Raw genomic sequence first — 25,055 nt, forward strand, 5'->3', positions numbered from 1 at the left:
CCCAGGCTGGGGATTCGAACCCGCCACCTTAGGCGTATGTGGCTGGTGCCTTAGCCACTTGAGCCACAGGTGCCGAGCCTTATTTAATGTTATTATATTGTCCTACTGTATTTTCTTTCTGCTCAATTTATTCTCTTGAGATTTCACATAATCACACAGCACTACTTCAGTCATTTAAACTGCTATATTGCATTCCACCCTCTGAATGCATCACAAAATGTTTTAATTTTCCTCTAATTAAAAAATTTAAATTGTCTTGAGGGTTTTTTTTTTTTGCTATTGCAATGATGCTATGAACATTACTGTACATGTCTCTTTAAGCACATGAGACTATTTTTCTTAGCGTAGAAGACTCAACCAAAATCATTATTTCCTATTGCTAAATTGTTCTCTTTCATAGTTTACTAATTCACTCTTTAATAAGTAGTGAATGAGAGTTCCCTATTATTCCACAACATCTTTAATTATTCAAATATATTAAAAACAAAATAGTAATAATCATCTTCAAATGGATACATCTCATTTTTAAAAGCTTTCAATGAACTGTGACATTAATGTATAGGATAAATTTATAAATATCTTACAAGGAGAAAAGTTTAGAAAGACAGACATATTTGAAAGATAAAGCATTCCCTTAGCCATACTTTTTAGTATGTAAAAGCCATAAATTTACATGTTTTTATTAATAAAATATGCTAATACATAGAACTACTTATTAAAATAGTGACCAAAATATATTAAAAACTTATTTTATGAATAGGCAAATAGATCAATGGGACAGAGAGCCCAGAAATAGACCCACACAGATAGCCCAATATCCCTAACAATTTGACTTGCGCTTAAAATGCTATTTTCCATTTAAAGGAAAATTAGAGTATCTTGGAGAAATGACTAATTCTAGGTCTGAGGCAGGAAATATATAGGATGAGCATAGAATATACTTTCATACCATACAGCATACAAGGTAGCCAAGACTGTTGAGGTTATAACAAAAAGGGAAGCAATTTCAGGAAGCTCCACTAGCTAAAAGTAGGACAATCTGAGCTTCCAAAGGATAACCATTATAATTTATAAATCCTGCCAAATTGAATATATTTAAATTCATGAATTAATAATGCTATTTTAAAAATAAACATTAATTGTCACCTTTAGGGAGTGGTAGGGAATCAATTACCTTCAAAATCAGTGAATAGAAAACAATCAGACATTTATCCTGCTTATCCTATATGAATACAAATATTGGGAAAATAAATAGGAGTTGACTAGAAGTGTTTCTTTATAAAATTTCCCCAAATATATTACCATTTTGCAACCCTACTGAATTAATAGATTTGGGCATTAAATGCCAAAACTGCTAACATCAAAAAGAGAAAAAACAGGCCAGATGCAGTGGCACACCTGTAATCCTAGCAAGGTAGGAGGGTCTTTTGAGCCCAGAAGTTCAAGGCTGGCCTGGGCAATAGTGTGACCCCATTTCTAACAAAAATAGAAAAATTAGCTAGATATGGTGTCAAGAATCTGTAATCCCAGCTACTTGAGAGGCTAAAACAGGAGGATTGCTTGAGCCCTGCAGCTGGAGGCTACACTGAACTATGATGACTCCACTGCATTCTACCCTAGGCAATAGAGCAAGACCCTGTCTCAAAATAAGATATGATATGATATGATATGATATGATACAAGAGAGAACCTAAAATTATGTGCCTGTTGATGAAAGAACAAATCACCCCATATAGTCCTCAAAACTGACTAACTTACAGAACTTTCAAAGGACAGAGAAACATATCAAAACATGCATGAATATACAAACTACAACAGCCAGATTGTGGGACAGTATAGATTCAACAGATAAATTTTAAAGAAAAGAAAGGGGTTGATAGGGAACGTATGGATTAAAATAAGTTTAAAATATACATTAAAATGTTCTAAATTGCTAAATATTAAGCTATGTTTTCTAGGGATGCAGATGGAAATGATAAAAACTATATGGGTGTACAGGAGAGTAGTTAAAAAGTCATGACAGTGGTTAATTTTTGGGATAAGGAAAGGGTTAAGATCATGACAGAATACTTAAGAGGTACTTCTGAGCACCTATACAGTTCTATTTCTTGATTTTGGTGATGGTTCCAATGGTGTTTCCCTTATTATAGCTCAATAAACTATACATTTATTTTGTGTGGTTTTCATTATGTGTGTTTTATTTTTTAATAAAGAAATATTTTTAAGAACCAGCATCCCTAAAATAGAGTATCTTTGTTATTTGGCCGAAAGTTAATACAGTTCATACATTTCTTTGGAAGAGATTTTTTTTTAATATTTTGGCTGTTCAGCTGAATGTATTTATAATGTTTTCTGAATGCCTCTTGTCAAATTATAACATATTAATAGTTGGTCATATTATTACTTTCTCATTAGTTACTAGTCTTGAAAATCCCTGCAAAATAGTTTTTAATTCTTATGGGAAAAATAATATTTATAAGGTTATAATTCCCTAGCCCTTGCAATATATTTGAAGGTTTAATAGCTCTGCTTATGTGTTTTTGATAATTTGGTAAACAAATTCAGGTGACCTTTTCTGAGTAAGATATCATGAAATTACCACCATACTCAGAAAGTATTCTCAAATCCAAACATCAAAAAAGTTAAAATACCTGCTTAAATACAAAAGTAAAGAAAGAACAAGTTGTTATCACATTATTGACAAAATGAACAAATAAAACACTAGTTCTAGGAAGATCCTTTCCAAAAGGAAGTATACAATATGTGGAAGTTTAAATGAAAAACCAACCATATTACATATGCTAATCAACATATATACAATTAAAATATATTTTTAATGAATTTACCAATAAAAACTGTCTTTTTTGCATTATTATGTATTTTTCAAGACAGATTTTTTTTCTTAGACTACATAGATCTCTCTGCTCTCTGTTCCTAATCAAGATATGGACTACTGTTTAGAGCTCTGTACTGTGAAATTAGACCAGCAGATTTCTAATATCCATAAAATAAATTTTAAAATGTTTTTCCTCTGAAAGACAAATGATTCAGTCACAAAGAACTTATTTCTATGTTTCTTGGTTTTGTTTTTTAGCCACTTGATAAGCCAATTTGCTACTTACAATCTACTGTTAAAACTCTCATTTCATTCAGTATGTGGGCTTTTTCTTTTTCATGGTCTGTTATGCAAAAAAAAAAAAAAAAATGGCTTTAAAAAATGTTTCTTTAATTTGCTGTAAAGCAGCCTTCTCAATTTGGATGCACATAACAACCACCTAGGGAACTGTAAAAGATTACAGATGTTCCCTCCCCTCCAGAGATTTTGATGTAACTAGTCTACGTGTGTCCCTTTTTAGAAGCTCTGTAGGTGATTGTAATGTGTTGCTAACCTAGGACTATTGCTTTAGGATTCTGCCTCTGTCCAAATAAAAGCTTATTATCTTTGCTAACTGAATCAGGATGGGAAATCCTTTTTAAAAATTCTACTATTTAATAGATCCAAAGATTAAATTTCTTCTCTGCAAGGTTGCTATTTTTTTAGTTTGAATTTTAGGGTTAAAGAGTATATTGTGTCTTTATTCTGATAATTAGAATAAGAAATCCCTGGGCTGCTAGTGAAAAAAATTTAAAGGGAAATACCTGAAAATTACCTTAATAGACTGGACTGGTATAGTTCATGATATTCTAAAAATTATTCTATACTTCATAGTTAATGATTATGTCTTCACACACACAAAAAAGAATATTATTGCCCTAGACATTTCTTCTAAAAGATGGTCACCTTTTGTATACTGAATTTCATATGAAATTCTGAAAAAGAATCTTATGTATTTTCCCAACAGATTAATATTGAAAGAATAACTAAAAGTATCCAATCCTTAAACAAAAGCTCTCAATAAAAAATGAATTATGTATCTTAATATACATATATAATATGCCAGGATCAAAGGATCAAAAAGGGGACATTATGCAATCAATGATGAATAAAAGTCATGTGCAAATATATGCAACTTTATAAAAGTATATTCAAACACATAAAATGGATAATTTTCTAGAAATATAAATCATGGAAAACAAAAGGAAAAAACAGAATTTAAAAAATAAAAAACTTTAAAAAATGGAATCAGTAATGAAACATTTACCCTCCTTGCAAGATACCACACCCAGGTGATTTTATAGCTAAGTTTTACCAAACCTTCAAGTATCAGATACTTCCTTTTTTTGAGACAGAGTCTGACTAAGTCACCCTTGGTAGAGTACCATGGTGTCACAGCTCACAGCAACCTCAAACTCTTGGGCTCAAGCTATTCTCTTGCCTTAGCCTCCCAAGTAGCTGGGACTATAGGCACCCACCATAGCGCCCTGCTATTTTTTTGTTGCAGTTGTCATTGTTGTTTAGCAAGCCTGGGCCAGGCTTGAACCCGCCAGCCTTGCTGTATATGGCTGGCACAGTACCCACTGAGTTATGGGCACTGCCAAGAGATATTTCCTTTTTTGTTTGTTTGTTTGCAATTTTTGGCCAGGGCTGGGTTTGAACCCACCACCTCCAGTATATGGGGCCAGTGCTCTACTCCTTTGAGCCACAGGTGCTGCCCTGTTTGTTTTTTAGACAGAATGTCTCACTCAGTTACACTGGGATTGAGTGCCATCGTATCATAGCTCACTGCAACCTCAAACTCTTGGGCTTAAGTGATTCTCTTGCTACAGCCTTTGAAGTAGCCGGAACTACAGATGCCTGTCATGGTACCTGGCTAGTTTTTCTAGTTTTTAGTAGAGATGAGGTCTTGCTCTTGCTCAGTCTACTCTGGAACTCCTGAGCTCAGGCAATCTACCTACCTCAGCCTCTCAGAGTACTAGGATTATAGGCATGAGCCACCATACCCAGCTAGATAATTCTTTTTAGTACTGTTTCAGAAAGGAGAAAAAGAAAAAGCTAGCCAAATCAATCTACAGAGCTAGTACAATCCTGATATCTATTCTACTAAATTCTATTCTATTTCATTCGAGCCTATTCTATTAAATTCTATTCTATTTTATTCATTCTATTTTATCTATTCTCTTCTCTTTCTATTCTATTGAATTCTATTCTCATCTACTATATTCCATTCTATTTATTCTATTCTATTGAATTCCATTATATTCTATTTCATTCATTCTATTATATTCTATTCCACCATTCTATTCTATCCTAATCTGTATTATTCTATTCTAAACCATTTCATTCTAATCCAATCTACTTATTCTGTTCTACTGTATTTTATTTTAGAAAGGATAAGAGAAGTTAAATTGTGCACCAATCTCTTATATAAGCACATTGCGAAGCCTCTTCAATCTTCTCTCTTTAGCATGTCTATAAATACATCACCACTCCCCATTGTCTCCCACTATTGCTTACACACTCTCCACTCAAAGTACCATTGTTATGTATACACTTAGGCCCTTGCAGGCCAAGACAGTACCTTTTTCATACCCCCTGATATGAAATACAGTGCTTACTTCATGGTTGTGCCCATAGTTGCTGAATGACACATCAATGGTATTTCTACTTTCTACTTGAAATACCATTGATGTGTACACACAGGAGGGAAATAATAAGCTAGCATGTTAATTCATTTGGCTAAAACATAGTGATTAGGAACACAGGCACTTTTTTGGGCTCACAAAATCAATACCTAAACACAAGTGTTACTAGTCACTGCAACAGAATTGGTAAAGTTCCAGAAAAAGAAAACTAAAAATATCTATAGGCAATTGAGAAGATTGCTAAAGAGGGACATATGAATACATAAAAACATATTTTCAATTTTAGGACTCTTCAGTCTTAAAGGACATCCTGAAGTTAATAAAACCAAAAGAGGTAGGTAGGGATAGAGAAAACTTAGACTTATTCATTTTACCTCAGAATATTAATTCTGGGAAATATTCCTTAAAGACTAAAAGATGATAAGAGGAAAATATAAGAATGTACTATTTTACCTAGGTAAAAACCTTAAAGTTTAGGGGATGACAGACCTATTATTTTTAAAGTCATAAAAAACACAAATAGGGAATTGCATACTCAAAGTATTAGTACAAACTGAAAACACATGTAGGTTCACACGTGAATAAATGAATGACAGATCAAACCGCAGTCAAGAATAGATAGAGTGACGATATTGTACTCACTCTGTAGATTAATCCTTTTGGTGCTCCAGTGTGAGACACAATACTGGACTGAGAAGGCCATCACTATTTCTCTCCTTACAATTCGCCTCAGCTATGGTTTGGCATCACAGGGTCTTGCACAAAGTAGGCACTTGAGTAATGTTTGTTAATTGAATGATTGATGTTTGAAGAAGGTAAGTGATAACATAGCTTTCATGGGCATGAAATCATGACCAAATAGTAAGGACAGTACTACTACAACTAATCACAAGAGCCACAAAAGTGAACAGTGATTCAGAGTTCACTATACATTGGTATTGCTCTAAATGCATGTATTTATCAATCTTCACTAATTCAACTTTTCAGTTAATAAAACTGTAGCACATAGAGGTGAGCAATTTGTTCAAAGATAGAGAGGTAGGGAGTGACACATTTAGTATTTGAACCCAGGAGCCTGATCTCTTACTTACTATACTATTCTAGCCAGCCTTGGAATTATCAGGGTATCCTCTAGATATGATACTTCTTAGGCTCCCATTTCATATGCAATTTCCTTTTTTTAAGATTTGAAAAATTAATAAGTTTTAAAAAAATTCACATTTATTTCAGAATAGAAAAACCAATAATTCTATTTTATTTATACTTTATTAAAATGTATATATTTGTTTTAGGTTTACCTCTAGTCTTCCTTGAGCGTAACCGAGGAGCAGAAGATTGGCTCTGTCATTCTCAGAAGAAATGGGGGCCCAAGGCCAAGCATCATCACTGACCAGTGGCCACCAGCAAATAACTATATCCTGAACATAATTGATAGCAAGATGACGCTTTGTTGTCCTGTTTATTGGGCCAGGTATTTCACAATAGGAAATCTAATGATTAAAAAAAAAGCATATAAGAAACATTTCTTTGAAAAGATGTAAAACCCTCAAAGTATTACAAAAATTAAAGCATCTGGAAATGTAGATACATGCAAGTAAATATGCATGTTAAATATGTGCTTAAGAAGGTGTCAGAATTTACCAAATTCTTTTGACACACATGTAAAAAAGACATATGTTCAAAATTCTCCCCATTTTTAGCAGAGGGAAGAAAAGGAGAAATGTGAGTTAGGGAAGAATTAGATGTAGCAATTCCAATCAATACCAAAATGTACAGTCATGGTTGCTTGACAGCATCGATCTACACACAGGGTTTAAGACCAGCTGTATTAAATGACAAGTTCAGTACTGCTGACCAAGAGTGTCTGACTACTGTTTAAGACATAACACGTTAACAATAACTGACAACAACAAAAGGAAAAATAACTTGAGGCAAATATCTCTTTAAAGAATATATGAGACACAGACATACATATTCTGCATAAAAGGGATAAGCCACAGCATCATGCGTAAAAGTTTATGCAGCTTCTGAGAATTATGCTTCTCTTTCTTAGGAAGGATTTGTAGAATTTATTATTCAAACTATGTTATTTTGGAACATGGTTATTTGAAAACATAAGCACGGCACCATCTGGGTGACACATGCCAAGGAAATATAGATTGCACCGTATTTCTGCTTAAGGAATTAATGGAAGGTTGATAGCTTGGAAGAAAAAAAAAACTATCTTGCCATTGCTGGTCAGCAATAATCGAACCACTTTCTGGGGATTAAGCGCATGGCTAAGCCTACTGGACCAGACACTAGCAAAGGGCAGGGGGTCTTCTTATCAGAGAAATGCTTCTGGAGCCAGTCTCACTACATGACAGATTGCTTTCATATTCCTGTCTGCAAGGCAACAAAGGATGGCAGTAATGCGATAATGCCAGAGTGCAATGGGTGTTAAGAACCCGTTGCATTTATGTATTGTATTTAGTAAATAATCAGGCTCATCCAAATTGTGATCTCACCACTCAACCAAGGCCATTAAAATCAAGGTTAATGCTTTAATAATCCTCTGCTATTTTTTTTCAATATGGTCAAAAGGAACCCTTTTCTATTTGCATGGCCATAATATTATTGACCTCTTCATCCTCCAAATACACATCAAAAGAAACTGAAATCAAAGTAATTACCAGTGTTGTTCTCTCATGGTAAACATTTAACTCCTTGCACTGTCCCTTCACTACTAAATAAATTGAATTGGATTTTAAAATGTGGACAGGAAATTTTGTTAAAGGTCAATAGTTTTAGGATATTTACCCTGCAATTTTCTTTGCCAAAATTATGTCAATCTGAAAGAATTAAATTATGGTACAGCTGTAACAGAAAGCAGAAATACAATACTCTATACCACCTCCTTGTTTTAAAATCCAAATGGGTAGACAACACAGATGTACTTAGTGCTTTTAAGTCAAAATTCTTATATTTAAGCCCTCAATATCAGTATTTTAACTATTTTTCTCCTTTGACAGAAATACCACAATGAAATTGCTAAATACTTAAAAATACACCTACTGTTACCTATGAATTTCTAGATGAGGAAAAGAAGTTTAAAATGAGCAAATATCATTAACTGGTTCTCACATAATGCAAACTTCTTATGTTATTTGATTATTTCATATTTCTTATGAATTTTCATGATAATCAGGAGGGCAAGTAAAATGAATAAATTCTTAAAATATCCTTCTAATGGACAATTGGAAGATTTAACTTAGTATTAAATATCTATATTTTAAACATAAAACCAGGAAATGAAATTCATGGGCTTTCCAAAAAGAAACATATTACTTTTCTAATGTATAGAAATAAAATGGAGTGCCCATGTTCTTAATTTCCAAAATCTAAAGGCAGAAAGAATAAGCAAGTAATTCCCTTACTTAACGTTTAAGGACACAAATATTAGATCTATTTTCCGTATCTTTTCTTAAGAAAATAGGACATACTGACAGTTTCTCTCTGCTCTCATTAACAGGTAGTTTTTCATCATCCATTGGAAAAGACTTCACCTTCATGTAAGATGAAGAAACAAGTCATACAAAATTTTATATACTAGCATTAACAACACTTTATATCGTTTGAGTTAATGCACATTGGTGTATTTTAAGGGTATTAGCAAATAAACAATATCTTTAAATATTAGCAAATGAACAATAAATATTTCTAGTAAATCTTCAGTTAACCATTGCAGTTTAGTACCACAATGAAAAATTCATTTAATATTTTTTATTCCATATTAAAAACCCTTTTCATAAGAACAGATGTTTCCACTAAATGTTCCTCATACCACTTCCACCTCGTTTATAAGTAATAATCCCAGCAGGCAAAAGTTAAATACCCTTCCAAACACACACACACACATTTCAAGCCACAGAGCTGGCTTCTAAAACTCTTTGCCCTTGCTATAGATGCTCTAGGTAAGTGTGCATCATCTTTTTTAAGGAAGCTGTATCAGTTCTGTCCCCAGTGAACAGTGAACTGTCTCAAATCCACGTCACAGAGGCTGGATCAATCTTGCAAACACAAGTCATTGCTGAAAAGAGGCCTTGAACTGAAACAGCCTGGAAAATGTATTAGATACTCACCGTAGCAAACAGTATGCCTTCCCAGCAGTTAAAATGCAATGTGGCAAAACTTAAACACATCATTTAAAATAAAAATTCTGCCTTAACAGATGTAAAGCCTCTGATACAGTAAGGAAAGAAATTACCCAGAGTTAGTGAAGGGAGAGATACTAACACATGAAGGAAATTTCTTTTTGCATTTTCTCCAGTTATACTGGCTGGGGCAGGGGTGTTCTCCCCAGTCCTTGTTATTACACTTTTCTATTAACCTCTGAAAGTGACTTCTTCCTTCTTTCTTTTCTGTAGAAACACAAATCAGAGCAGCTACCCTAGCCTAAAAAGATCATATGGGGTCTTAAGGGAAAATGAGAATGGTGTACATGCTATCACCAGCAAGAAAAAAACTTTTTAAAAAAGTATAACATGCCTCTATTATCTTTGACTTCTAGAAGCACTATATAAATTGATCAAAAAATGCCATTGTAACACTCACCCCCATCTAATGAGAGTGAAAAAGAAAACTTAGCATGGTCACTGTTAGCAGTGAATCAAGCTTAATCTATAATAATTCTGGTTTTTCTGAAATCCAGAAATGTTCAACAGTAATGAACATAACATCAACTCATATGATACTCTAGTACTCTTTAGTAATAATATGACTATATAAATAGAAATTTCTACCTTATAATCCAAGGCTGAGAGTTTTTCCAGTCTTTTGTTTACATCAGGAGAATCCATCTTCTTGGTAAACTGAATAAAACATAGGTTTTTTTGTGCCAAAAACGATAAGATGATAAAACTGTCTGTGAGAAGAGCTAAAAAACATGATTTGGTAATACTAAGTTAGAATAATAAGAAATGAATAGTTTTTCCACTAAAATATTTAAAAAGTTACTTTCAGAAGATACATAGTAATTGAAATTGCTAAAGTTTCCTAAATATTATATTATGACATTTAACAGAAATACTAAAGCTATTAGGAATAAGCAATAATCATCAAACTAATCATGCATAGATTTGATATTTTTCTTTTTTTCTTCTGACTATTTCAATAACCACCAAATAAAATGTATTTGGAACCAGGGCTAGGAAAGGACCAAAGAAAGACTATTCACACCTGAATGTAGAGATGAAAACAATTACTTTTATTTGTGCCTAGAGTTTACTCCTATGTTTAAATGATATAAACCATCTGAGAATAAAGTAGATTTTAGGGGATACTGATCAGCATTTTCTACCATTTTTATTTCTTCTTCTTTTAAAAATTTTCATCAATAACTCTTTTACAGGGTATGTAAGCTTAATTTCATCACATGAAATAAATCATATAATGCCCCAAACGTATATTACACAAATTGATATTTAATGATGACGATCAGGAAAAAAATTTCTATAGCCTTATTTCCAAAGCATACATGTATATAGATAATTAATACTCATGGGTTACATAAAGGGCCATTAATGTTACATAAAATTATTGACAAAAACATATAGGAATTTCAGAAATGATTTGTATTATTCCTAGCATAAAGAAATTATTAAATGATTTATACATTTTTCTTTACTTCCACACCCCTGGCTGTGCAAGCAGTGACCAACAGTGGATCTACACAATTACAGGAAAATCTGGAGAACTGCCAAGAAATCACATTGTTATCATGTTCCCAAGAGAGTGTATTATTTGGACTATAAATAAAAGAAGTGAAAAAAGATAACTCAGAGAGACAAACAGTATTAGAAGCCTCCTTTTAATTCTTATCAAGGAGCATCAATATGACAAAATCATCACAGCCACTATTTTATTTGCAATGTTAATGAAGAGGTCAATTATCAGACTATGAAAATGAAACCTCTTCCATAGGGAAGCTTCCTTAGCACCATATTCCTTTAAGTAAGGGGGAATGGCATGCTTACAATCCCACCCACAGCTTATTATTATCGCTCATGTTGCCAATTATAGCCATGCTGCAGAACACTCTTCTTTAAGATAATATGATTGTGTCTTATTTTATCCAGAGGTAGCTAGAGAGAGCATACAGCAGAAAGATTTCTTTATTCTCACCTGTCCTTTTCACTAGGCCACATTTTCCTTTAATTACTCATTTTAAGACACTGACATTTTCAATCTTTCATAATAATGTAATGTTTCTAGACTTTTCACCCTGAATAAAAGAACATAATTTCAAAAATTCAGGAGTCACCATGGTATAGTAAAAAGAAAATGGGCTTTGCAGCCAGAACCTGTATTCAAATCTCAGCTCAATCACTTTCTAGTTATATGACTCTGGGCATGTTCCTTAGTAGGTCAGCTTCAGTTTTCTTAGGTATACAAATGGAAATAACTATGCCTTGTTTTCTTGTATTAAATGAAACAGGTATGTTGGGACCCAGCATAGAGCCTTTATGGCTCAATATATGTCAGAATCCTTTCTAGTCAATGATTGGCTTAAAATCTTTTCTTATGTGCTTTTTACAAATTATCTACTGATTACAGTATCACTTAATGGAACTAGATGTATCCAGTATATTTGGCACTGAATTTTGATATTTAGAAAATATACCCCAAATCTCTCTGAAGTTAGAGTTCATAAGACTTCAATAAGAAAGAGGACCAGGCATGGGGGCTTATGCCTATAATCCCAGCACCTTGGAAGGCCAAGATGGGAAGATTATTTAAGGCCAGAAGTTTGAGATGACTTTAATAAGCACAAATCTTCCTCTAAGAGCCAAAGCATTAGTTTTTTTACTGGTGGCTTTGTTGGTGTATTTGTGTTATTTACTCAAAATTCATTTGGAAATGAAATATATTTGAAATGTCAGTAATAGAGAATTGATTTTGAAAGAATGAAAACAAAATCCAATTTTAAATATACATTCACATTTTATAAGGAAATGTGAAAAATACTGAGAATATAAGCCTAACACTTGACAAGAAGACAAAAACTTTGATATTAAATCTTACTCAAAACTTGTATTGGTCTCAGGGGTTGTAAGTATGCCATTACAAGCAATTACTTCTGTTTGCAAGTCCCCAGTGGTAATAATTAGTCTACCTGTTGACACACTATTTCTCCTGCCCCACTGTTAATGTAGGCAATTGATTTGCACATGGGGGTAATTACCATCACTGATGGTGTCTGAGATGAGCTTCCCCACTAGGGTTCTGTCAATCACCACTTTCTCCAGCTGCGGCCCAGAAAGGCTTAGGGACACCAGCGCACCTGAACCAAAGAGGAGCTAAAATCAGGTAAGGCAGAAGGAGAGGAAGAGATGATGAGAATTACAATTTTTTAAAAATCTCTCTCCAAAAGTATAAATTATATAGAAATTTATACATACATCTACCCCATGAAATTATCAAGAATTTTTTGCATTGAAAAACAATCACCGACATTCTGAGTAAAAAGAGGTTGCTAAATGAGACAATGCACTAAGTGCATTGAGTAAAATTACATGCAGAAACCTAATTTAGTCCATGTTTATTAGCAGTCCAATATTCTTTTTTTTTTCTTTTTTCTCTTTTTTAGACAGAGTCTCATGTTACTGCTCTCGGTAGAGTGCTGTAGTGTCACAGCTCACAGCAACCTCCAACTCCTGGGCTCAGGCGATTCTCCTGCCTTAGCCTCCTGAGTAGCTGGGACCACAGGCACCTGCCACAATGCCCAGCTATTTTTTTGCTGTAGTTTGGCCGGGCCGGATTCAAAACGGCCACCCTCGGTTTATGGGGCCAGCACCCTACCCACTGAACCACAGGCACTGCCCTCTTTTTTCTTTTTTTTTTAAGATACTAATGTTAGTATACATATAGTTTATTATTTTATTATTTTTTATTAAATCATAACTTTGTACATTGATGCATTTATAGGGTTCAGGGTACTGTTTCGATATACAACGTGAAATGCTTACATTGAACTAAGTAACACATCCATCACAATTATACTTATTTCTTAATAGTTTGGAAATGTACCATTGCATACACATTAGGTGAATTCCCCTCAAATACCCTCCCTCTGCCCATATCCCCCCTCCCCTCCCCTGTCTCTCCTCTTGCCTTCTACTTCTGGACTATAGTTATGTTTTGCCATACATATGAGTGTGTAGGTGATTATATATTGATTCTATAGTACTATTGAGTCCACTGGATACTTTTTTTCCCATTCTTGAGATACTTTCCTAAGAAGAGTATGTTCCAGCTCCATCCAGGTAAACATAAAAGATGTGAAGTCTCCATCTTTCTTTATGGCTGCATAGTATTCTACGGTTGTACATATACTTTAAATCCTAATGCACATATACAGTTTTGGTGATGGGGAGTGTTTTACAAAATTCAAGTACTGTAATTTCCATGGCAGATAAGATGGCTACCTGATTATTTAATGTCTCAGTCTGCGATCAAAAGAAGTCTCAGGTTTTTCTTTTTCTTTTTTAATATTAAATCTTCACTGTGTACATTAATGCCAGGTTGTTTTTTTTATTGTTTGGGATTCATTGAGGATACAAAGAATTAGGTTACCCTGATTATAGTTGTTAGGTAAAGTCCCTCTTGTAATTGTGTCCCGCCCTCAAGAGGTGTGCCATAAACCATAACCCCCATCCCCCTCTCTTATCCCCTCTCCCCAATTCCTCATTCCCCCACTCCCTCCCTTGCATTAGATCATCTGTTGCCTTCATATTAGAATTGAGTACATTGGATTCTTGCTTCTCCATTCTTGTTATGATTTACTAATAAGAATGTGTTCTACCTCCATCCAGGTTAATATAAAAGATGTAAAATTTCCATCTTTTTTATATGGCTGAATAGTATTCAATGGTGTACATATACCACAGCTTATTAATCCATTCCTGGATTGTTGAGCATTTAGGCTGTTTCCACGTTTTGGTGATTGTAATTTGAGCTGCAATAAACAGTCTAGTGCAAATGTCCTTATGACAAAAGGATTTTTTTTCTTCTGGGTAGATGCCTAGTAATGGGATTGCAGGATCAAATGGGAGGTCTAATTTGAGTTCTTTAAGGATTCTCCATACTTCCTTCCAAAAAGGTTGTATTATTTTGCAGTCCCACCAGCAGTATAAAAGTGCTCTCTTCTCTCCACATCCATGCCAGCCAGCATCTACAGCTTTGAGATTTTGTGATGTGGGCTATTCTCTCTGGGGTTAGGTGATCTTCTCATTTTTAAATATTTAGAATACTAAAATATTCAGAAATACTACCTTGTTTTACATTCAGAAAATATAATGTGTTCTATTAAAATAATTTGAAAGATTACAGTATTTCTTCAAGTTTCCCTAGTCATTGCTATACATTAAATATAGAAGAAATGCCACCATTACAATATAAACAACTAATATTATGATTTATTTGGTATTTAAACCCAACTTCTAAAAATAAAGGTCTTGTCAGTCTAAAATATTAAAATATATGTAAATCAAGGTGATTAAGTAAGATGTTCAATTTTTATAACACACATCAGTGACAATTTCACAATCAGAGATAAAGAAATATCGTAAACCAGCCAGGCTTTAACAATATCAATGTTCACACAACCCCCCAACAAAAGATGATTAAATATCACCATTATAATTTTATACTGCTCCTTTCCATTTGTGGCAGCATAATTCATTCATCTCCAAATGTTTAAAACTTCTAAAAGGACTATGCATATGCGTATGCTTGTTATCTATGAGATTATGAAATATCAACATTGGAAGAAATTGTTTCACCTTCAAAGCAACAGACTCAAAGCTGATGAATCATGGAATAGCATATGGTATAAAAAGAAAAAAACCAATTGTCAGTAAACTAATCATGAACATGCTAGCCAAATTCAAAGACAACTATGATTTTAAACAAAACAGGGGAATCCCCCACCCACCTAGGCATCATGTCTCAGCTAGAAAAGATGATTCTGTTAAAACGTATTTGGACATGTACGAAAGAGGAGCAGCATGAAGGACCAGGGTAATAAAAGACAGACCACCATTCCTCCACTGCCTAACAGATTCCAGACATGAATCAGAAAAAACCCCAAAGGGTCCTTTTGTATATATTATTAGTACCCCTGTCCTAATCACCAGAAAGCTTACTTTTACTTGACTTAATGGACTATTCCATTTCATCTTAACCCTTAACCCTTAATGGACTATTCCTTTACCCCCTCTGAAGGGGCAGAAGTGGAGATGGGACTTACTCATCTTTATGAGTTTTGGAGACTAATAAGAGAAGGCACAATTGTTTCAAGAACTTCAAAATACTTCACAAATTAATCTCTACTGAATTGCATCTAGCCCTTCAACATACCTTGATGGCAAATACCTGTAGTCCCCTTTTGGGGAAGTCCCCCATTGCAACATAGCATAAGCCTTTTACTTCCCAAATTCTCCCTTATTACATACATAGGCAATTTGGGGGTCGTTTTTTATATCTATGTCTCCCCTTTATGACAGATTTTCTGCCTTTCCCCCATTATTCAAAATATCTCTAAAATCTGTCCTTTTCTATTAATTTGTTGTCTACCAATACATTTCACCTATATTCTTCAGCACCTCTGAATTACTATTAGCTCCATATGGATATTGGCTGGGCCACATTTATCTTTGCATCTTCAGTACCTAGATTAATGCCAGGCACATAGTAGGTGTTCAATAAATATTTGGAAACAGAATAAAAACTTACATCATAGGATCAGATAAGTCAATTAGAAAAAAACCTGGTCTAACCTTCCACATATATAAGACATAAATGTTCTTTCTGCAGCATCCCTTCAAGCATCCAGCCCAGGCTTGAATACTCCCAGGACCAGGAGCTCACTGCTTCAAAGGGAAGATATTCCATAATGAGACAGTTTTAATTAATTTAAAGACCATTCATTCATTCATCAAAAACTGAATATTGATTGCACTAAACTAAATCTAATGGTTCAAAAAGAATGAAATAATAATTCTTAAAAAAGGTTAATAAAATAGAGGTAGCAATGATAGCAAACAAGAGTTATAAAATGCTGTTGCCAGTCCTACTCTAGAAGCACATATGGGTAGATTGGGGGAATGAGAAGGAAATAGTGACTTTCAAGCTTCAGGTTAAGGCTAAAGCTACCTTCTTACAAATTCCACAGTAGCCTCACTTTTTTCTTCAATAGCACCTTCTTTAAATATTCAAAGAAAACATAGTGGTTAAGAGCACAGACTCTGAAGACACAATTATAAGAGGGATTTTACCTAAAAAATGCAATCAGTGTTAACATGGTTTCTCGTACTCTCAATGAATCCCCAACAATAATTAAAAAAAAAAAGGTATAATTAAAAAGAGCACATTCTCTGAAATCAGAATAACATCAGCAGTGGCTCTACCTCTTACTACCTGTGCGACATTTAGGGAGCTATTTAACCTCTTTGTACCTTCAGTTCCTCATCTCAAAATAGACATGATAGTACCTGCTTTTTAGGATGAGGATTAAATAACTTCTTATCAACAACATTTAGAATAATGCCTGACACATCATGTTTGGAAATTATTATTATTATTTAACCATTGTTTATATAATGGAGTCTCACTATACTGTTAACCATCTCTGAACACACTCTTTTGCCCTTTTAAAAACCTTATAGCCCAGATTGGGCATGATATTACATGTGGAACACCAGACTCTAGGTGAGTTCTATCCAGTAAAAAGTATAATCTTTTGTTGCTTTTCCCATTTGCTATGATTTCACAAGTATACTGTCTCCAAGATATTTACAAGTTCCTTCAGAACTCTAGAATCTAGGTTTTCCAAGTCTCCAATTTTTTCTCCTTTTTTGTTCTCTCCACCACTATCATAAAATAACCTTCATCTCCTAATAAAAGCCTCTTTTTCTATGTATGAGTATTGGTTATATTACAAAATATCACTTGTGTGGGATGGAGAAAGAAAGTGCAATGATTAGGAGAGGGTTGAAGAGGGAACTGATGCTAGAAAGGACTCAAAGGGTATCAGGGAGTCAAAAGCGTGCATACATCAGGTAGATAATTGATCTATGGGGACAGAAGTGATTTGGGGACTTTGGATTCTGCCCAGTGAGCTTGGGAATTCCTTCAGAATCTTTCTCAAAGACAGGTGCAGCCACTTATTCATCCATTCAAATACATTCATCCCACAAATACATATTTAGTATACTGTATAAGCAAGGCACTGTTCCAGGTGCTGAGAATATAGCAGTGAACAAAACAGACAACATCCTTCTCTTCCCTCATGGAGCATGCATTCAAGTGTGGACACAGACAATAAACAAATAGTTTAAGTATAATGTCAGATAGTGAGAAGAACTATGGAGCAAAAATGAAACAATAAGGATAAGGATTTAGAACGACATTACTTTAAGCAGGATAACTAACAAAGAAATAAAAACCCCCTCTGAAGAAAAGATATTTGGGCTCAGGGCCTGTGGCTCAAGTGACTAAAGCACCAGCCACATACACCTAAGGTGGCAGGTTCGAATCCAGCCTGGGCCTGCCAAACAACAATGATGGCTGCAACCAAAAAAAATAGCCAGGCATTGTGGCAGGCACCTGTAGTCCCAGCTACTTGGGAGGTGGAGGCAGGAGACTTGCTTGAGCCCAGGAGTTGGAGGTTGTGAGCTGTGATGCCACAGCACTCTACCCAGGGGGACACCCTGAGGCTCTGTCTCAAAAAAAAAAAAAAAAAAAAAAAGAGAAGATATTTGAGTACAGACTCAAATAAAGTAAAGGAAAAACCACACAAATATCTAGAGAAAGGGAGTTCAAAGAGTTTAGAGAGAATAGCAAATGTAAAAGATCTGAGGTCAGAATGTGCCAGGATAACTGAAGAAAGCTAGGCCAGTGTAGCTGAAAGCTAAGGTATAAGAGATGTTCATATAGGGAGATGTAAGAGAGGTAGTCAAAGGCCAGGTCAAGTGAGACCAAGCTAATAACAAGTCACTTGAATTTTAAGCAGCAGAGAATTATAATCTAATTATGCTTTAAAGCAGAGGGTCAAGGCAAGATTGAAAGCAGGGAGACTATTAAGAGGCTACTGCAGTGGTCAAGGTGAGAGAAGTTGATGGCTTGGACTAGAAAGGTAATGCTGGAGAAAATTGTAGATGGATATATTTGAGAAATATTTAAGAATATCTTCTAGAGGCTCGGCGCCCATAGCACAGTGGCTACGGTGCCAGCCACATACACTGAGGCTAGCAGGTTTGAATCCAGCCCAGGCCAGATAAACAACAATGGCAACAACAACAACAAAAATAGCTGGGCGTTGTGGGGGGCGCCTGTAGTCCCGGCTACTTTGAAGGCTGAGGCAAGAGAATCACTTAACCCCAAGAGTGAGGTTGCTGTGAGTTGTGACACCAGGGCACTCTACCAAGAGCGACATAGTGGGACTCTGTTTCAAAAAAAAAAGAATATCTTCTATAATTTGCTGAAGAATTGGATGTGGCATATAATAAAAAGACTCAAAGAATTTTCACTTGAGTAGTTGTGTTTACTGAGATAGGGAATGCTAGAGGAAAAGCAAATTTAGATTATAAGAAATCAAGATTTTGGTTCTGTTTCTCTGAAGAAGACAGATGAATGGCCAATAAACATGTGAAGGAAATCGAAACCACCCTGCATATCACCTAATCCCAGTAAGAATAGCTCACATCACAAAGTCCCAAAGTTGCAGATGCTGGCAGGGATGTGGAAAGAAGGGAACATTTTACACTGTTGGTGGGACTGTAAACTAATATAGCCTCCCTGGAAAAACATATGGAGAATCCCAAAGAACTCAAAACAGACCTTCCATTTGATCCCACAATCCCATTATTAGGTATCTACCTAGAAGAAAAAAAATCATTTTACCATAAGAACATCTGCACTAGAATATTTATCGCAATCAATTTACAATCACCAAGATATAAAATCAACCCAAGTGGCCATCAACCCATGAATGGATTAATAAACTGTGGTATATGCATACCATGGAATACTGTTCAGTTATTAAAAAAAGATGGAAACTTTACATATTTTGTAGTAATCTAGATAGAGTTGGAAAACATTCTCTTTAGTAAAGTATCACAAGAATGGAAAAGCAAGTACTCAATGTATTTAATACTAACATGAAGCCAGTAAACAAACTAATACAAGCCTACACAAGAGGAAAAACTCAATGTAATTCAAGCAGAGGGGATGGAGCAAGAGGGAGGGGATTGGTGCTCTCACCTAATAGAAACAATGTAAAGTTATATGGCCCACGTCCTAGGTGAGAGGCACAACTACAATAGGGATCTTACCTAACAAATGCAAACACTGTAACTTAATGGTTTGTACCCTCATATTAATCTGAAATAAAGAACCTTTTAGAAAAGACTATGATTCTGGACATGTTAAGTTTAGGGTGTCTATGGACATATAAGAGCAGATATCCAAGGAAATTAAAAACAAACCTGAAATTCTGGGGGGAAAGGGGCCTTGAGATATATGCAGAAGGTGCCAAAACAATGTATACATATTTTAAGAAAGGAAAAACTATTAAAATTGTAATATTCAATTTTACAATTATAAGAGGTGCTCAAACATGATTTGTATTCATCTTTTGTTATCACTATATGTTAGGTATTATAATTTTAATAGTTCTTTTTCCTTTATTAAATGTGTATACATTTTCAGCACACTCTGTATTTGGAAGTCATCAATAATATAAAGGTAGTATTTAAAGTCATGGAACTAGCCAAGATCTCCTTAAAAAGTGAGTGAAAAGACAGAAAGAGGTCCAAAATCTGAGTTCTATGGCATTTCAACCCATAAGATCAGTTTAACCATCTGACTGAAACTAAGTTTGCATACTTAAGGGGATCAAGGTACATCCACCATTTCAGATCGCTAAATATCCTAGAGGCTACAGGTAATCCTGACACTGTATTTTTGAATAAGAAGGTATAAATAAATAAGCTAATTAATTCATTTTTATAAAACAGCCTATGAGGAAGCATAAAGTTTTTAGGTATTGGTGCCAAAGATACTCCTGGAGATGTTTAAGGAAAAAAAGTCTGAAATTTAGGAAAAAAATATTCCAGCCCAGACAGGAAAGTGCTATTCTCACCTCTGCCTGTTTCCCCAAATTGGTTAAGTCCTCAAGCCCTCCAAAATTGAAAGATCTGGTAAGACAAGAAGGAAAAGGGGCCCCAGGATCACGATCCATTCCATTACAAGAGACTGGAGCAGTGGTTCTCAACCTTTCTAATGCGCCTAATGCCATGACCCTTTAATATAGTTCTTCATGTTGTGATGACCCCCAACCATAAAACTATTTTGTTGCTACCTCATAACTGTAATTTTGCTACTGTTATGAATCGTAATATAAATATCTGATATGCAGGATGCATTTTCATTGTTACAAAGAGGTTACCACCCACAGGTTGAGAACCGCTGGATTGGAGGATCCTAGTAGTTGAAAAAATAAAAAAGGTCTGGCAGAGTAGCAAAAGGAGGCACCTCTGAAGCTGATCTAACCTGAAGAAGGGACCCACAGGATAAACAAATGAGAAGGTCCACAGGATCTCCTAACACTGTCCTGATTTGCATGTTGTTGTCTGTGCAAGAGACAAAGGCAAAAAATAGAAACTGAGGCAAAAGTGAAACTAAAACACTTCTTTTTCTCTGATACCACTCCCGACAGAAAGTACCTTCTTTATTATTCCTGTTCTAACCATGTCTCTTTCTATTGTCACCATTTTCTCCTCATTTTCTTCAATAAACTCAACCAGAGAGGTGTGTTTTCACTTTAAGAAACTTGGAAATGACTCTCAGATGGCTCTTCAAATTGGGTTTTCTTAACCCTAGAGTCTATGGTACTTAGTTTAAGTACTTAACAGGAAGTGAAATAATACTTTGAAAAGAAACAGAAAATTATATAACATACAATATTAGGTAATCAAAATAAATAACAACATAAGTAGGTCATAAAATACATGAATACTTCCTATATCCTTATACTATATTCTATGCATTATTGGTAGAATACAATATGGTATTGTACCATATTGTATGGTATTGAATGATATTGATACAATATGGTATCTCATATTGGTAGAATATGCATAGAATACAGTATAAGCCTGTAATCTCAAAGAGAAGTGGAGGTTTTGGTTAAAATAGATGGAGGCAGCTTAAAAACCCATAAAGAAAAGAAATATATCCAACTTGGTCTTAAGTATTTAAGAAGAACTAGTATGTGTACAACACTACATACTAGTATGTGTACTCACTCAACAGTGAGCGAGCAATTTTATAATAGTGACCAAAACCAATTCCATTAAATTCAATATTCTCATTAGTTAACAAAACTCCCCCCAAATCCATGTCATTATTATTACATGTGAGAAGAAACAAAAAGTAAAGGTATGCAGGGTTAGTAATAAAAATCAACAATGGGTGATAGGTTCAATCCATGACGGGCGAGCAGAGAGCCAAAACTGACCCTATGAAATCATTAAGAGACACATGAGAGACAGGAGGTGCTAAACACTACAATCCTGAAAGTTGACAAGCTATCATGACCCTTGGAGTGAATTCTAGGGCTTGAGCAAATACTTAGGTACTGCATAGCTACTCTCCCAGAAGCCCAGTGAATCTGCATTATGATGGTACCCAACAACCCCCACAATACTCTTCCCAAAATATAATTCATAGGATAAATTCTGGAGAAACTCAGAGAACTACAAATAGTCAAACAATTTAACATTAGGGAAATCTATAATGAAAAGTAGGGTCACTGATCATTTTAACAGATAACCTGCAACAAGAGAGATAACATGTTTTCTGTAATTTATTCCTTCACTTAGCAAACATTTATTGTGTATAGAGAGAAACTGTGCCTGACTAATCCATAAAAGAAAGGGACAAAGTGAATGTGGTGAAGCGAAGGATTAAAAAAAACTAATTGGCTTACTATAGGATTTGACTAAAGGAGAAGAAACAAAAGGACAAGAAATAAACAAATGTATTTCTGGATAGAGAAGTAGGGTTCCCTACTGGGACCCCCTGTGGGGTTTCCCAAATACCTGTATGATGCTATTTGATATATGGAATAGATGCACAGCTGAAAATCTACCTGCTAAGTCTATTTCAATTTAAGAAATGTCATTTGCCAACTTATTCTCATTATTAAACAACTGATGCTACACTTTAATCCCTAATATAATTTTAAAATCTAGCTTATTATACTTACATAAAAGGGAAAGTGATCAGTTCTAGAAAATAGTTATAATCCTGGTCAAATTCACACAAAAAAATTCTCCAAGGTCTAAAGGTGAATTTTATACTATTTCCAGTAGTTTTAAATATCTAAAGGGATAAAAGTAGAGTTAAGAAGTAACCAAAAAGACATACTAGATAATATAATACATTATTTTTATATAACATTTTATAATTTACAGAAGAATTTTACATACATGTAATACATGTAAAATACCAGTATAACTCTGGTACACAGTAAGTATGGAAATTTAAAAAATTAATACTAATCAGGTTAATCCTTACACTAACTCCCAGGCAGAAGGCTAAAAGCAACTAACCAAAGGTCTCATACTTAGAGGGTAAAAAAGAGCAAAACAGATCTACTAATAATAAATATATACTCTTTCCCTGATAAGAGAAACTAATAACCTTAACTTACACTTCTCAGTTGATTTCCATGCAATATTCCAGCTGGCTTTCCTCTCTTTTCTTTACTCTAAACCAGTCTTCACCTTAACTAGTAGTTCTCAACTGAGGGTTATTTTAGCCATCAAGGGACATGACATCTGGAAATGTCTGGAGATACATGTATTTGAGGTTGTCACCACCTCTTTATATTAGCCACCCCCACAGAGCCAAATCTAATATGAGTGCTTGTAAATGAGTTGATGTGAAGGTGAATTTATTTCCCATGTCTCTGTCATGCAGGTTTGAAAGGTCCTCAAATTCTAACCATCACTTTTCTCACATAACAAAAAGGTAATGAATGTGGCTTGGTGCCTGTGGCTCAAGTGGCTAAGGCGCCAGCCACATACACCTGAGCTAGCAGGTTTGAATCCAGCCTGGGCCTGCCAAACAACAATGATGGCTACAACCAAAAAATAGCTGGGCCTTGTGGCGGGCGCCTGTAGTCCCAGCTACTTGGGAGGCAGAAGCAGGAGACTCACTTGAGCCCAGGAGTTGGAGGTTGCTGTGAGCTATGATTCCCCAGCACTCTACCCAGGGCGACAGTTTGAGGCTCTGTCTCAAAAAAAAAAAAAAACCCAAAAAGGTAATGTGATAAGTGGTCCTCTCTCAGGAATGAGGACCTAGTCAGATATCTCACATGGAGTGGTAGGCAGTGCTCTGATTCCAGTTCAGGGCAGGAGTCCAAAGGAAACCTGCTCTGTGTGTCTCTAATTATGTTCAGGACTATGACTCTGATGATTAATGACAGTTTTCAAAACAGAAAGAGCCCAAGGGTAAGTCATAGAGCTACCTAAGCTTGATAGTAATATCCTGTTAGAACACCTCCTTGCTTTTGTTCTAATTCTCTACTCACTAAAAAGCCTTCTTATCTATTCTTTAGTTTCTTGAGGAATTCATCCATCAGGTGGGAATGCCCCAAGCAAATAAGCAATGTCTATGCCATATAAATTAATAAATTATAATTTCAGCTAATAAATCAATCATTTCTAAATTTGCCTATTGTGAATGTTGTTAGTACAAGAAACTAAATAGAAGATAACATAAAAGATAAATAAGTTCAATTAACCAGAAATCTTCTGACCATGTCTATGATATATTGTTGAAGTAGGAAGGATATTTTTAAAAGTATGGACTTACACAAGTAGCAGCATCCCATTTCACTAGGGGTAATAAAAGAGTGGTATGTATAAACACATGCATACAGAAATTATATACACACAAGAAAATGTCAGAAATAATATACTCAAAACTGGTGATAGTAGGCACCTCACTGAGATGGAATTTGGAGCTGAAAGACATGAACTTTAACTTCTTGCCTTATAAATTTTTTTTTTTTTTTTTTTGAGACAGAGCCTCAAGCTGTCACTCTGCATAGAGTACCATAGCATCACAGCTCACAGCCACCTCCAACTCCTGGGCTCAAGTGAGTCTCCTGCCTCTACCTCCCAAGTAGCTGGGACTACAAGCACCCACCACAACACCCAGCTATTTTTTTGGTTGCAGTTGTCATTGTTGTTTGGCAGGTCCGGGCCAAATTTGAATGCTCCAGCTCAGGTGTATGTGGCTGGCACCTTAGCCACTTGAGCCATGGGCGTTGAGCCGCCTTATAAATTTTTTAAAAAACTAATATTAGTAATGATTTTATTTTTACTTTTTGAATGTTATTTCATATTTTTCTAAAAATTTTTCAAAAATAAAAAGCCCCACTTAAAATTTCTGGTCACAAATATATTTCTTTTTTTTTTTTT

The 25,055-nt window shown here is 34.9% G+C and overlaps 1 protein-coding gene across 1 annotated transcript in view; it reads right to left on the reverse strand.

The window, feature by feature from the left end:
- Positions 1-25,055, reverse strand: part of WDPCP (WD repeat containing planar cell polarity effector) — a 375,892-nt gene that overhangs the window by 226,780 nt on the left and 124,057 nt on the right. Inside the window, exons 7-9 of the mRNA XM_023512057.1 lie at positions 12,746-12,860; positions 10,305-10,438; positions 6,822-7,013 (exon numbers count right to left, since the gene is read on the reverse strand). Coding sequence (XP_023367825.1) covers positions 6,822-7,013; positions 10,305-10,438; positions 12,746-12,860 — 441 coding nt within the window. The remainder of the gene's footprint in view (positions 1-6,821; positions 7,014-10,304; positions 10,439-12,745; positions 12,861-25,055) is intronic.

Source organism: Otolemur garnettii, unplaced genomic scaffold, assembly GCF_000181295.1.
Source record: "Otolemur garnettii isolate 467f Iridium unplaced genomic scaffold, OtoGar3 scaffold00024, whole genome shotgun sequence".
Taxonomy (NCBI): Eukaryota; Metazoa; Chordata; class Mammalia; order Primates; family Galagidae; genus Otolemur; species Otolemur garnettii.